Source organism: Ornithodoros turicata, chromosome 2 (assembly GCF_037126465.1).
Source record: "Ornithodoros turicata isolate Travis chromosome 2, ASM3712646v1, whole genome shotgun sequence".
Lineage (NCBI taxonomy): Eukaryota > Metazoa > Arthropoda > Arachnida > Ixodida > Argasidae > Ornithodoros > Ornithodoros turicata.
In genome coordinates this window covers 119,557,103-119,572,817 of record NC_088202.1, presented here as the reverse complement: position 1 = coordinate 119,572,817, position 15,715 = coordinate 119,557,103, and the positions used below count along the sequence as shown (strand labels likewise).

The window sequence follows — 15,715 nt, the reverse complement described above, 5'->3', positions numbered from 1 at the left end:
ATGACTACTACATGCACTACTATGGGATGGTATGGGACTACTGGCGTGATTTATGACCTGTTTTGACTATCTCCTTGTTTACAGCCTTAAATTGACTTTTTGTGACTATGCCTACTCTATGCATTACTATGGGATGGTATGGGACTATATTGGATCTGCAATGACAGACGGCCGAACAGTGCGGGTGCAACAGGTTTACTGAGAATGAGAAAACGTGGGCGGGTGCGCATGCATAGATGCGCAAGTACCAAAATGATGTTGTCGTTTGTTCCCCACACCCCCCCTCGACGACTAGCCATCAACGAGGCCTGAACGGCCCCTGAGGTTCTGAAGTCTAGCTCGCGACAGTGGCTTCGTAAAAATGTCCATGTGTAAGTGACCATCTCGCTATAGTTTGGCCGTACTGGAGGTTGATGACTCTGTGGTGAACTAGGTCGCGCAGATGATGATGACGAACGCCGATGTGCTTCGTCCTCGCGCTAATGCCCTCGTTAACCGACAGCTTGATGCAACTCTGGTTGTCTTCGAGCAAACACGTCCCCAGTAAACCACTAATATCCCTAGGACATCCTTACAAGGTCGTGAACGTCCTGAATATCTGGACATCCATGCAATATCTGTGGGATGTCCCAGAACGACATTCGCGTTTCTATTTTATCGAGTAAATCACAGATGCCCTAGGTACGTCTACAGGATATCGCGCTTTGGACATTTGAATGGAGGAAAAGCCTGGAGATCCCTTGGATACCCATGAAAGATCCAGTACACGAGATTTTGGGCACTGGTTGAACGTCACAGGAACGTCGCCAGGACGTTGACTGAAGATATGCTAATAAACGTGAAGTTTATGACTCTTGTTCCGAAAGCCATATTTTTGTTCTGCTTAGAGCAAGCAAACACTTCTGTTTTAGCAAAACAAGCAAAATTGTTATATATTTCTATCGTTCGCGTGCTGCTAGCCGTGAAAGTATTTATCTGTATTCGTAACGATCGTCAAGCAACAGTGGAATTTGATCACTTTTATAGCTCCACTCAGCAGCTAATCCCATTTTAGACAATAGCTTGAATTAAAAACACAGTATCTGGCATGAAGGAATGTGAGAAACGTTATTGGTTATACTATGTCTCTGCAGATTCACGGGTTAATTCCAAAGAAGCACCTCCTCACCGTCACAGGTGTATGACTGCCCAAATACGTAACGAACTTGCCCCAACGGCTTTTATTTCAGTATAAGCTCTGGGCGTTCTGTCAGCATAAACCGTTGTGAATACTCCCTTCAAATTCGCGTACGCGGTGGAGGGGACAAAAAGGGAGCCTGCTCTTCTTTTTAGGGTGGAAGCACGTGTCGTAGCATGGTCAGCCTTGGTGGACCGTACGTCAGGGTTTGATCGAACGCTGGCGGGGCTTACTACATTCCCTGAATTTTTGACCAGTTGTTGATGTTCGAGGCATTTATTTCAACACACTCACGTAAAAATTAACATTGTACATAATACGTATGCAAATACATATATGTTTACATACATATCAGAGTGGTGTTGTCATGTCAGATATGTACAACTAAAAGCAAGTGCATGTTTGGACCTGCTTGCATGATGTCCCACGTACGTCCATATATCCTAAAAAGACGTTCCCGGGATATTCGCAGGATCTACAAATGACAAAGAAGTGCTAGTCCACAGAACGTATCGGGGATGTAGATGGGCTCTGTGGCAAAGTCCGTGGGATATCCCAACGTCCGAAATAGGATATCCTGTAGACGTTTTCTGGATATATATGGTTTGCTGTGTCGGCTCGTCCATGCTGCGGCCGAAGTCGGTGAGCAACTGTCGCAGCCACAGCACTTTCTGTAAGGCATGCATGCACCTCTGAGACGTATTCAGCCTCTGTCGATGAAAGCGCCACGGACGTCTGCTTCCTGCTGGACCACGAAACAGGGCTTCCTCTTAGACTAATGAAGTAGCCGCTTGTTGATCTACGGTCCCTGATGTCACCTGCCCAGTCTGCGTCTGCGTAGCATACCAACCTTGCACCTCGCTCCCCAGACTAGGAGAAGCGATTTTACGATAAATGACGCAGTCGTCTGCAAAGAGTCGGACGGTTGATGTTAGACAACTAGGTAAGTCATTGATATAGATGAGGAACAGCAGAGGTCCGAGAACAGAGCCTTGCGGTATGCCGGATGTTACTGGGATTTCGGGACAGTGGAAATTGTTACATGTTTCGCCCGTACGTACCTGTATGGGCGCCACTTCCCAGTAAATCATTTACATCCAGGCAATATCTATGTGATATCTCATTCTGGATATTTGGATGTCTGCTGGAGATTCGTGAGGATCCAACTTACATCTACAGGACGTCCGTGAGATATGTATTTTAACCCTCCTTTGTCATCCCAGATATGTCCCCGCAAGGTATTTTAGTGGATAACTGGACACAGATTGGATGTCACAAATAGTTCTGACTTAAAATTTAACATTTACTTGTGCTTACTTACTTTTAGTTTAATACACATCTGAGATGACGACGTCACGCTGCTATAAACGGAAAGTACATATTATTACCATACATATTATGTATATGTTAATTATTACATGTTTGTCATCATGTGCGTGCTTGCTGAAATAAACGCCTCGAACAACAACAGGAAAAAAAAATTCCAGGAGCTGTAGTGTGCCCCGCCAGCGTTCGGCAAGACTCCGACACACGGTCCACCAAGGCAGACCAGGTTAACAAAGGTGCTCTCACCTTAAGAAGAAGAGCAGACTCCCTTTTTGTCCCCACATACACATACACATCTGAGATGACGACGTCACGCTGCTATAAACGGAAAGTACATATTATTACCATACATATTATGTATATGTTAATTATTACATGTTTGTCATCATGTGCGTGCTTGCTGAAATAAACGCCTCGAACAACAACAGGAAAAAAAAATTCCAGGAGCTGTAGTGTGCCCCGCCAGCGTTCGGCAAGACTCCGACACACGGTCCACCAAGGCAGACCAGGTTAACAAAGGTGCTCTCACCTTAAGAAGAAGAGCAGACTCCCTTTTTGTCCCCACCACCGCGTACGCGGATTTAAAGGGAGACCAGAGCATTCACAATAGTCTCTGTTGACAAAATGGCCAGAGCATATACTGAAATACAAGTTGTTGGTGCACATTCGTTAAGTGTACTGCGCCGTGATACATTTGTAACGGTGAGTGGGTGCTTCTTGGCAATTAACCCGTGCATCTGCAGAGTCATGGTATAACCAGTACCGTTTCTGACATTCCTTCTTGTCAACTACTGTGTTTAGTTCAAGCTATTGTCTATAATGTCGTTAGCTGCTGAGTGGAGCTGTAAAAATGATCGAATTCCACTGTTGCTTGGCGAGCGTTATGCAGAGATAAATACTTTCACGGCTAGAAGCACGCGAACGATAAAAATATATAACGATTTTACCTGTTCCCTCATATCCCGTTAGCGTTTACAGAAGTTTTTGCTTGCTTTCAGAACAACAAAAATGTGGCTGTCGGAACAAGATGTCATAAACTTCACATTTATCCGTATATCTCCAGCCGACATCCTGGCGATGTTCCTGTGACGTTCAACCAGTGCCCAGTGGATCTTCCATGGATATCCAGGGGATCTCCAGGCTGCTTCCTCCAGTCAAATATCCAAAGCGCGATATCCTGCAGATGTACCTAGGACATGTTATATACTGGGTAAAACTGAAACGCGAATGTCGTTCTGAGACATCCAGTAGATATCGCATGGTTGTCCAGATATTCAGGACGTTCGCGACCTTATAGGGATGTCCTATGGATATGAATGGTTTATTGGGTATAGTTACGGGTCCGTTAATGGTGCCGACACCAGCACCCCCCACCCCCCACAACTCTCGCAAAATGTTTCAAAATATGCTTTGAAGATGATAAAAGCAACTTCAAGCTCCCAATAAACATCCATGCGGCGTCCCGATCTCAAAGCTGTCAATATCCCACGGACGTCTACTGTACGTTTGTGCGATGTTCGTGGAATGTGCAACAGGGGAAGATTTTTTTGTCCCCTGGACGTAGAGATGATGTCTATGGGATTTGTGGCATACTCCCTGCGACGTTCAAACCTCCGAGTCAGGATATCACATGGGTGTTCAGGGGACATCTCTGGTTTGCTGGGTAGGTACTTAGAAGTATAGTACGGGAGGTTTGGAAATCAGTGGTGGTGCCAGGCCTGACTTACGCAAATGCAGTGGTATGCTTGTCAAGTACAACGCGGGAGTTTCTGGAAAGGAAGCAACGCGAGGTGGGCAGAATGGCTTTAAAGGTGCACAGGGCCACACCCAACGAGGCCATCACGGGGGATATTGGCTGGTCAAGCTTTGCGGCCCGTGAAGCCGCAAGCAAAGTTTGCTTCGAGACACGGCTATGCAACATGGAAGAGGGGAGAGGGCGGGAAGTCTACAAATCCTTGTACCTTAACGGTATTTCAACGAAGTGGACATTACGAACAAGACGACTTGGTTGGAAGTATGCCCTGCCTACCCCTGTGATATATCCAAGTGCTGCCTCCCACACCGTGGAGGAACTGAGAGAAAAAGTAGCAAAAGCGGAACTTTCTGAATGGAAAAGGAAAGCTTGCTCTCCACCTTTGCATCCGATACAAACAGGAGATCCGGGCAGAACACCACCTCTATGATAACGACCGGGGAAGTGCGCTGCTATTCGAAGCACGGAGCGGAGTACTGCGCACACGCGCTGCTTCCCCAATAACACAAACGTCCTGCGATCGTCCCCAGGATGTCAACCCCGGACGACGATGACTTCCTCAGGAAGTTATCAACTGGTCCTCCCAGTGTTACCTCCGTGTTAAAGTGGGACTCCCGGTCATGTCACCTGCACATCCTCAGGGTGTCAACCTGGAACACTCGCAGGAGCTTGTGAGGACGACTTCACCTGCACCCACCTGTACCTCATTTTTCTGCGTATAATTTATACGAAACCAGACGCAGTCCTGATAACTTCTCTTTTTCCATACATCGTAATTAACTTCCGCGATACAATCTCGCTGTTTGTTTCTAGTACAATTCATAACGGACAACCAGTGCAGCGGTTTAAAGAGAAAGCAGAGAGAAATATAAAAGACGCAAAAAAAAAATCTTGTCAGGGGCACGAAGTCCGAGAAACCCACTCCGAAAGGTTCTAGAATTTTCTTCCGAAGCCAAAACAGACACTGTTTATTGCTTATAACGCGATCCTCCGTACATTCGAGAGTCCTGCTCGCCTGTAATACAAAACGAAGGGTGAGCTATCCATGTTTCTTTCGATGACGCAAGGAAAGAATACTCAAAGTGAGGAATTCATTGAAGTATTAGGTCCACACCAATGCAAAGTCTATGTTTCTTACTCCTTTTGGTTTGAGACGTTCAGGTAGGAGCTTTGAAAGTCAAAAGCAGTGTGACAGAATCGCGCGTTTCTCTGCATTCCACAAGTAAAGCGCTCCATTTATCATAGACAGTCATCCTTTTTAGATGCAGAGAATTTTACCCTGGACCACCCTTTATTTCAGAAAAATGTCAATCAGGTCCCAGGATCGGCCCAAGAAGAAAACAAATGTGTTTAGAAAGTCTGAACAGGTAAACTAAACAAAGTAATATTTCTCGTCCCGCTAGCTACCCACAGGTACGAACACAGGACGTACCTGAATGACTCTTAAAGGACAGTCCGAGAGTGTTATCCTCAGGACGTCCTGAGGATAACCTCGAAGGACGAGGACACGATGACACTGTGGGGACCTCCTGAGGACCGCGTGTGTTCTTTGGGTAATTGAAGGTTTTATGGCGCAAGGGCTGCTTGGGCCAAAGAGCGCCAAATCAACCTTGGGGAGAGGGAAACGTGGAATGGTGTAGCACTTCATAAGTTCGACTTTCGTTTGGCCAGGAGATTGTCTCGAACCAAAATCAGTAAGAAACAGAGACATTATCTTCACGGTGAGCTAATACGACCAGCAATTCCTCATTTCAGTGTTGTTTGTGTACACGTCGAATTAAACTTAGACATCTCACCCTTGATTTTGACTCACACTCGAACAGGACTCCCGAATTTGTGGAAGCTCGCTAGACAACCTATGTATTGTATCTGTTCTTCCTCAGGAAAGAAATGCTTACGCTTGTCCCATCCTAGAGTTGGCAATACGATAAATGCAATTGCTCTTCTTTGTGAGCTGTGTGATTCTGGTGGTCTCTGGCCATATTGCGAGTTTTTATGATTCTCCCTCTCCCTATTTTGTCGCATTTTGAAACGCTGTTCCATTGTGGGAAATTTCTGTGCTTGAAAACGGCGTGCTCACTGTCCGTTGTGGGAAATACGAGCAACAAACAAAGGATGATAAATCGTTACCCTATGCCACGAGACAGTTGAGTATGAATACGTCCATCCAACGTCGGGCCAGGGGCAAATCCAGCCCCCCCCCCCCCGAGACATACCTCTACCCCTCATTCCGGCAGATTTTCCTGCCGCACGCTCCGTTTTCTCGCCAATCCCGTGTGCGCCTTTCGCCTAAGCTTCGCAACATGTATATCATAAATAAAGTGCTGGTGTGAAATGAAAGCGCAGCAGCTCGCCGTCTTACATGGCGACCCCCCCCCCCCCCCCCCCCACGAGGATCTTCCCTGGATCCGCCCCTGCGTCGGGCCTACTGCTCTATGACTGTGGGGCCTTGGTCGGCCCATCAATAAAAATAGATTGCTGGCTAGGGTGAAGCCAGGGAGACCCCAAGCTGCAACTAATCTCGGTTTTATGCTGGCACTACTTTGGCCCTATGTCGTTTAGGTCGGCCATATACGTTGGCCCAACCTCCAGCAGATTAAGTCAGGCCGCGTTAGGCCAATGTCAATCCCCAACCTTGGCCCGGCCACTTTTACATAGATCGGGCCGTTAACTTTTAGTCTGACACTGTACATTGGGCCGACTTTGTGCCGACATTGTTTTTCCCGTTGGGCAGCGTGTCCTCCGGTTTCAATTTCCCAGTTCAATTTCTCCTCTCTTTTTTTATTTTACAAACAAACAAGCATATTTGTGAAGTTCATCATGAACAAAAAAGAAAGAAGCGAGGTTGTTCCCCTAAGCTTCGCTGAAGGAGACAGGAGGGTTGGTTGTCTTTACTTACCTTTATCCTTGAGTTTTTAAAATTTTAAAACTTTGAAACTTTATTTCACTTTCCCTTTCCGTAACAACAGACAGACTTCATGCGAATAGAAGATGTGCTCCCACGTGTATACTAGGCAATGCCGCACACTAACCTGGTCCGAGACACATGCTTTCACTCATTGGATGTGAGTTTTTAAACCAGCCTGCGTGGGTCATTTAACGGCGTGTCCGCCTGTACTGATGCAATGTTGCGGGTTCGAACACGGCCGAGGACGCCAGCAATTTGGTGGCAGGGCACAAGTCGCGCGATAGGGACTTCAAATACTGTACGATGTCTACCACGATAATAGTAGTCTCGCGAAGTCCCACCTGAACTTATTATTATTAATTCTGTCAGTTTTCAAGACACGTTTCGACAATTCGAAGCTATAGCACTCCAAGGATTTACGCGCCCTCTGATTAATGGGAGCGGTTATCGTAGCCCCTTATCGTCCTCATTGTATTCTCAAGTATAGCTTCCATTCTGTTCTGATAATGCTCATGGATTTGCTGCATGTTCCTCGTATCTAGGCATTTTCAGAACAAATGCAGTTTTGCATTGATCGCGTGTAGCGTGAGTAGGTAGAGAACGAGAAACATGCGCGTGAACGAGCGTTTCACGTGACAAGTTTGTCATTAGCATATCATCATGAGTAATGCAACATTGTCTGATAGCAAGGTAGAGTCGTCTTGATAAGATGGTGTGACCCTCATACACAGACAGGAAACGCCCATTGACAATTAGAGGGCGGAATATATCCGATATGATTGTCTCCTGGCAGGCCTCTAGTTCAGATCAACGGTTGTGTGTTATCAGTTGGTGTGAAGAAGGTCAATGTGGGGCAGACCGTATAAAAGGCTGTCGTGCATGAAACAGTGTTCGTGCGTCTCCAGGTTCCCAAACGACTGTCTTCACGATGTTCGCCACTACATTCCTGTGTGCACTCATCGCTTTCGCCACGGTAGAATGCCTCATCTTCAACAAACTGGATGTTCAACCGTGCAAGAGTGGTAAGTACTGTTCATTGCTCGCTTCGCTATGGTCCGTGACGTCAAATTTGCAAGTGTATACGAAGCTCGGTTGGCATTAGATTTTCGGTGCAGCACACTCCAGTATTATTAACTTCCTGATGCTCGATTACTTATGGAGTTAATTACATTTTCCCCCTATTTAGTCATATTATTGAACAACTCGAGCAGATGGGATTAATTATTTCCTGTATCACCACATGGGAGCGTCACGCTAGCATCAGTGAAGTAACGGATATTTCCTGAACAACAACAACAACAACAACATAGATGAATGGATGATGATGATGTGGGTGATGTGTTGATATTTCCTGAAACTGAAGAAGATTCATTGGCAAAATAGTAACGTGTTTCGAAGGTAGTTACAAGGTGGTGCTTTGTTAGGAAAATTAAATAAAACAAAAGCTTCGTCTGTTTGTAAATGAAGAAATTGGGAAGGGAGAAATTTGATGTAGGTTTTTAGGCCTTGGCGGAAAATTAAAGTAGCAAGTACAGGAATATCTCCGGCTTCATAAATACATGTAGTATCTGGTTTTGTAAATAATTTGCAGCTGCTGACTTGGAAAGTCTGAAGGAATTCCGTGTAACGCACTGCCACACTCTACCATGCAAGGTGACCACGTCGGATGTTCCAAAGTTCGAGGTAGATTTTGTTGCAAGTAAGTGACCCGCTGTGTACTTCCCGACATTCGCCAATATTGTTTGTACGATATACAGTTGTTATCGTTGTTATCACCTTCTACTTTCAGAGAGAGACTCTGATGCCTTACGAGTTTATGTAAAGGGCTCGTTAGTCCCTGGTTCAACCCCAACCGTTTTGCCGGCTTTCAACTCTGATGCCTGCAACAACATGGGAGTTGAGTGTCCAGTTACTGCCGGCAAGCAATACACTGCCAAGTCTGAGTTCAAGCTGGCGGTTCCCGGCCTTCCTCCTAGCGCACTTCCAGTGAGTGATTAGATTAGATCAGAGGAGAAGATAAGAATGAGTGGTTTCAATTGTGTATTCTCTGAGATGTTCTTCCGCTTCGTAACTCTTTTCTTTGCTTAATTTCTTCTTCCGAACTTTCTCTTCAACTTTCCTGTTTTACATGAATGATTGTTTCATCTGTGCATTACTTATTCACTTATTTTTCTTAAAACCAAACCAACTTATTTACACACCATTATCACAGTTTGAAAATCCACCCCTGGAAATCTAACCGCAGCAAGCGTGCTCTTGGCAACTCAAGCCGCAACTGTCCGTTATTACCCCGGACGAGTACGGTAGCGATGTTTGGGAGGTAAACATTGCTTCCAGCACTGTGTGTCGTAAATTTCCGGTGTACTTCAAAAGAACTCCAGGTAGTCGAAAATGTCCGCAGTCCTACCCTACGGCGCGTGCAGCATATCGCCACAGAAATAGGCTGACACACCTTACGTGTAAATCTAGCGCGTGGGCAGCTCAGCGCGTGTCCGTCATCCTCCTCGCAGCTACAGTCCGCCAGGCAGAAATCTAGCACACACTGTTTTTAGGAATGACAACTACAGAGTGTCCATACGAAATTAGTAAACAAAGTGCTATGATCCTATCGAGTAAAAACACATAGAAAACATGAATGTGTAGCTCGGTATGACTATACATTCCGTATTTGAACCATATTCATTTGATATGTAGAACATCAACACGAATACTGTTTCAGTTATCAACCGAGGCCGTCTTCTCCGGAAAGGACGCTGGAGGAGAATTCTTCTGCTTCAAAGTTCCCGTGGTACTGTCTAAACCATAAATGGGGACCCATAGACAGACACAAGACAACCAACATGTAGCATGCTAATAAAACGTTTACTGTTGCGCATTTTGCGTATATTACATGAACGTCATTTCTGTGCACCTCATTCTGTGTTATATATACAGGGTGTCCCACCGAAAAAGGACCAGGGGCTAAAGAAAAAACGGAGTGCTGGGCACAAATGGAACCAACTATACGTGTTTGGCAGTTGTGTGGTCTATCCAAAAATATTTTTTTTCATCGCCCCTTGTTAATTAATTAGCAGTAATTAATTTTCTAACTTTTTAACTATAAAAGCTACAAACTTGTTTCAATGAGAACATCTGATCTCTTCGGTCACCTGATCCCAAAGCCGCTTTCAGAACAAAAATCCGTTGGATAGATCGTCCGCAAAAAAATCGTGAAGGAACACTATTTTCTTCTTTATTTTGTTCATTGCGCATCTTCGAAGACGCGTCTTTCCTTCGCCCCCAGTGTGAGAGAGTGAAAGTGAGAATGCGTCGAAGATGAGTTTTAACTTGCGGAAACAAAACAAATGTATCGGGGGACTCTATCGCAACTGCCCTTATCTTGGGTTGCATTTTCGGTTTTCTTTTAATCTTTTTCCAGGACGCAAGAGGCGATAGTGGGCTCTTTCATCGTCTCGTTTTGGGGGTGAAGGAAAGACGCGTCTCTAGAGATGCGCAATAAACAAAATAAAGAAAAAAATTGTATTCCTTCCGAACTTTTTGCGAACGATCTATCGAACGGAGTTTTGTTCTGAAAACGGCTTTGGTATCAGGCGGCGGAAGAGATCAGATGTTCTCATTGGAACAACTTCGTAGCTTTTATAATTAAAAAGTTAGAAAATTAATTACCGTTAATTAATTAACCAGGGGCGATGAAAAAATTTTTTTGGATAGACCACAGAACTGCCAAATACGTACAGTTGGTTCCATTTGTGTCCAGCACTCCGTTTTTCTTTAGCCCCTGGTCCTGTGGGACAACCTGTGTACTGTCGTTATATATATATATGTATATACTATGGGCTACTATATACACTCCAGCTGCTCTCAAGGAACAGTCCACAACATTCTATGTTACACATCCCAGGAAGTTATAGAGTATATGTTTAACGCTTCTCCAGATGGGAGCAGTCGCAGAGATGTAAAAAATGCTACCTATACTTACTATGCATCGCGCCGCTGTGCTTTCGCAATTGGAGACGCCTCCCTCCCGCGCAGTGCTCCGCAGGAGTGGGCAGTAATATTATTATTCTTATTATAATGCTAATACATAATACTCCACAAAAACACGAATTACGAATAATACTCCTGATACAGTGTATTACAGGGCATGCACAACATTTATTTCACAATTTACAGTTACTGTTGTTTGAAACAATACATGCATTACTGGCTATTTGACATTAATTATAACAGTTTCTCAAAAATCGAATCTTTCAGTGCACGCCTGTTTGGTCGAAGCAAAGAACGCCTTGTGGCATGTTTGACATTACCAGCTCCGTGGCGTTACTGTTAGGATGATCGCCTTCCCCGCCTAGACTAGGAGGTGACGCAATCCGGACACCGGATGTGCTGTCTGAGGTTTTCCCTTGGTTTTCCTAGGACTTCCCAGGCGAATGCCGGCACAGTTCCCCCTGACCTGGCCAAGGACCAGTGTTGTACCCGTTACCAAAACGAAGTAACGAAATACCGCTACGCGCTGCTCCACAAAAAAGTAGCGCAATACTAGCGTCGTTACAAATTTGAAAAAGTTACGAGATACCGCTACCAAATACAAGTCATGTAAATACTATGCCGCTACTTTTCCGCTACCGTACCCATCTCTAGGCAAAACAGCTTACCATAGGCACCCCGTTGCCGTTGCCGTTGGTGCAATATTTATGCCCCCTTACATGACCAGCGTGCAGCATAAAGTACACTTTACTTACAGCGATATACGACGATATATTATGTCACATGGATCCTGACCTTGAGATGATGCGCACCTAAGACATATTTTAATGCACAAAGCACATATGTGCATTTAATAACTTATCCTTCAAAATGTTTCGACTTTTTCTGCAGTAGCAGTATTTTGTTCGAGATATCCGCGAATCCCAAACTCAAATCTGTCCGTATGCTTACTGTCGATGGATTCATCAGTTTTCCCTGCGGACAAGTGGCGCAACTGCCATCATAAGCGACCACTCATCGAGTCATCCATAAGTAGCTACCAGGTAGTAAGAAGATCTGCTCATGCTTTCGGCATGGCTAACGCCTAGAAGCATAACTACATCAGAGCTTAGGTCTCACAGGAATTAGGAGTTACTGTTGTTGCCTACACCATACTTCCATACTTCCAGCCACACGACGGCTTCTTTTATAAAGCGCTTGATAAAACGAAAAACTATAACTCTTCATGCGCTTTTTCCGGGAGTATGAGTTGCTCAGGAAAAGTCTACCCGTGTGAGATTACCTCCTCCGTAATGAAGAGTTCACAGAAGAAGAAGAAGAAAAAAGAAATGTCGTGTAACTTTCCCCTAACCGTATCAAACGCTGTGAACAATCAATTGCTTTAAAGTTAATCACCTGTGTACCGCCACCACGCAACTGTACAACGAGCATTAATAGAGATGGGACGAATCTTTTTTTTTTCTTCACCCACAAACGCGTTTTGGAGTAGCCAGTTCTGACTGGGTCGGGAGCGGGGACTAACCTCTCCATATTTTTCTTTCTTTTTCCAATCCAATCCAAAATTTTTCCAATCCGAAAATCCGAATCCAAGGAAGGTTCTATGAATCCACGAATCTTATGTTGAATTCCAATGGCAGATTCAGAGCGCCTCCGGAGCAAGTTTTGTTGCTCCGCCGAGAGCAAGTCTGTTCGATTAGCAGATTGGGAACAGTTCTGGAGTATTCCAATGGCAGCTTCGGAGCGGCATTCGAGCCAAGGTCGCTCCAGGGAGCAACCCAGACTGCTCCGCCAAAATAGGCAGATTCAACCGGAACTCTACGTGACGTGTCACTTGTCGCTCGTGCTTCCTCTTTCCTGTCTCTATTTCGCCAACATGGCTGCTTTGCAACGGGTCTTCGCCGTGACTAGTATTTCGCGTCGTACGTTGGCGATTTTGTTTCATGAAGGAAGCGAGAATCAGACATTACCAGGGCAACGTTAGGAGATTAGGAGGACCTTGACGTCGCAAAACGTGGCGTTATAATGGAACATGAGCATATACTTCTTCTTCTTCCTCCGTCTCTGGCCGCCATCCACCAAGGGAGGTTACCCAGCGCTAACTCCAAGTTGTGCGGAAGTGTTCCAGTCGCAGATTCGGATGACTTGCTCTAGGGCAGATCAAGCCGCTCCACTGCGGAGCCTGCCACTTGCTCTGCCATTGAAATTCAACATTACGAATCTCGAATCTTTCGAATCCTTTCTTTAAAAAGTGTGTGAGAGAGAGAAACACACTTCTAGTGAAAAATGTTTTGAAGCAGAATATGATACATTTGTTTAATGAAAAACATATTAAATAATGCTTCAGTTTCAGGAGAAAATATACCCGTATAGTTCTTCTTACACGTAATTTATTTAACATGTTGCCAGCAGTTCGTTTGTGCGCTTCCTTGTCTTTGTCCCTTGCTGCTATTACTTTTATGATTATGTACTGTTACCAACTACCCCGCATTTCGACGCTCGTTCATATGAGGACAGCAATGTGAGACCTTAAACATAAAATGTAAGGAACGATTGCGAGGCGATGTTCAAAGTACTACGCCAACGGTTGTGGAGCCACTATGATGACGGAAAGCCACGACCAACTGTTAGCTACTTATAGAGTTGGTCGTGCGGAAAGCAGCAACATCGTCAAGAACCCTGGTAGGTGGCATTCTCGTAACTTTTGCGTTAGGAAGATCTCGAGCTTGGTGCTCTAACTTTTGTCAGTGCCGTCCATTCAGGAATCGCATTGTAGCATCAATGAGATGCTCTCAGCGGTCGGATAGCTCATTAGTTATAATTTAATGTATTTTAGAGATTGCTTTCATCAGCTTAGCCGGCGTAGCTCTTGGATTTCCTGCCGTTGTAGGCGTCCACTGCCACCAGCCAGACGCTGCAGAAGTTGATAATGGACGCTTCACTAACGCCGTGAAGGATCGTGCACGCCCATATCCCAGCTCTGCAGATATACTCCAATCAAATTGTCAGCGATGCGGCTGGAGACGTGAGTAACACTTCAGACACTAATGGAGATCTCCATCACTACCAAGTATTCCTAGGCTAAAACTTCTGTATATATATCCTTTCTCCTGTATATTTCTTTAACACTGAACTTCACAAACACAAGGGCTCGTTAGAAGACACACGTGCCGAGTCAGATCGTTTCTGGCTCGTTTTAAAGTGGAATCATTTTTCCCAGATACTCTCACATATCTTCAAACATTCCGGCTGGCACTTCTTGTACGTTGAGTATCTGTATGAATTTTGTGCACAGGAGGCGGATAAAACTCTTGCCCATGCTCCCACGTTCGAGCGCTTGAGGACCGAAGGACCGGGAGAAGCACAGACACCAACCGAACCTGCCACGGGTGGCAGCTGACGTACAACTATAAATGACCCGTGTGTCAGACTTTGGACGGGCGAAATTTTCTATTGTTCGACTTCACGGTCAGTGCAGGCCGCATCATGTGCTTCGCGACGCTAGAAGGCTTGGCGCACTTCTGTGAGGCTGACGAAGTTCTTATAGACGGCACCTTCGTTTCCTGTAATTCCATTTTCTTTTAACTGCTAACGAGCAGCACTGTCAAAGACGGATACAGCGTGAACGTCGCCTACTCTCTTCTGCCCCAGGGAAGTCACAGGACATATCGCCACATTCGAGCGCTCCGCTGACTTTCTCACGGCCACCATCTGCAACGCGCGGTGACACTTATGCGAACGGACTTCGAAGTGGCACTACTTCAAGCTCTACTCTACGTGTTCCCTGCCGTAAGTCATAGGGGCTGCCGTTCCCACTTTGGTGTGGAGGAAAGTACAGGAGCTTCGACGGAGCACATGCATGCATGCATATCACGATGATGCAGATGTGAGGATCTTCATCAGGAAGGTTATCAGCTTAGCATATTTGTCCCTGTGGCATTCGTTCACGTTGCCTGGAGAGGACTGAAGGCCAGACCTCCATCGATGTCAGGAATTCCAGCTTTTATCCTGTACATTGAAGACGTCTGGATGACGGGCATCTTTGATATCAAGCAGTGGAACCATCATAGCCAACCGCAGCGCTCGAACAAACAATCTAAAGGTGGCCTGGCACAGGTAAGCGATGTCACGCATTTTATCTCGCTTCTGAAAGCTTATCCGTATGCTTGTTCGCGTCAGAAAGTGATTGAGATCTTCAGATTGCAGATTCAGAGTTACAGATTAACATAAATAATGGTAATAATAATGATACCGTGATGTTACACGTAAGGTTTGTCTGCTCAGTGTGGCGACATGTTGCACATGCCGCAGGGTAGGACTGCGGATAATTTAGACCACAAATCTTCGACACACGGTGCTGGAATACAGATTAACAGCAGGCTTGGGAGGTCACACCCCAATATGTATACGTTCGTCAACCTCATAGAAAACGACGAAGCTACAAGCAGGGTGGACCTGCTACAGCTCTCCAGCGGTGGCAGTGCACGGAAGCGGATGGAGAAATGGGAACAGAAGGATGGGGAGATCCGGAAGGGGCTGAGCAATGCCAGAGCTGTGGGGAGTTAAA

At 45.5% G+C, this 15,715-nt stretch overlaps 1 protein-coding gene across 1 annotated transcript; it reads left to right on the top strand.

Moving 5' to 3' along the window:
• Positions 1-7,979: 7,979 nt before the first annotated feature.
• LOC135383988 (uncharacterized) lies at positions 7,980-10,053 on the top strand. Its single transcript, XM_064613260.1, has 4 exons — positions 7,980-8,186; positions 8,756-8,863; positions 8,954-9,150; positions 9,884-10,053. The coding sequence occupies exons 1-4, from the start codon at positions 8,093-8,095 to the stop codon at positions 9,968-9,970; spliced, it is 486 nt and encodes a 161-aa protein (XP_064469330.1). The 5' UTR covers positions 7,980-8,092; the 3' UTR covers positions 9,971-10,053.
• Positions 10,054-15,715: the final 5,662 nt, after the last annotated feature.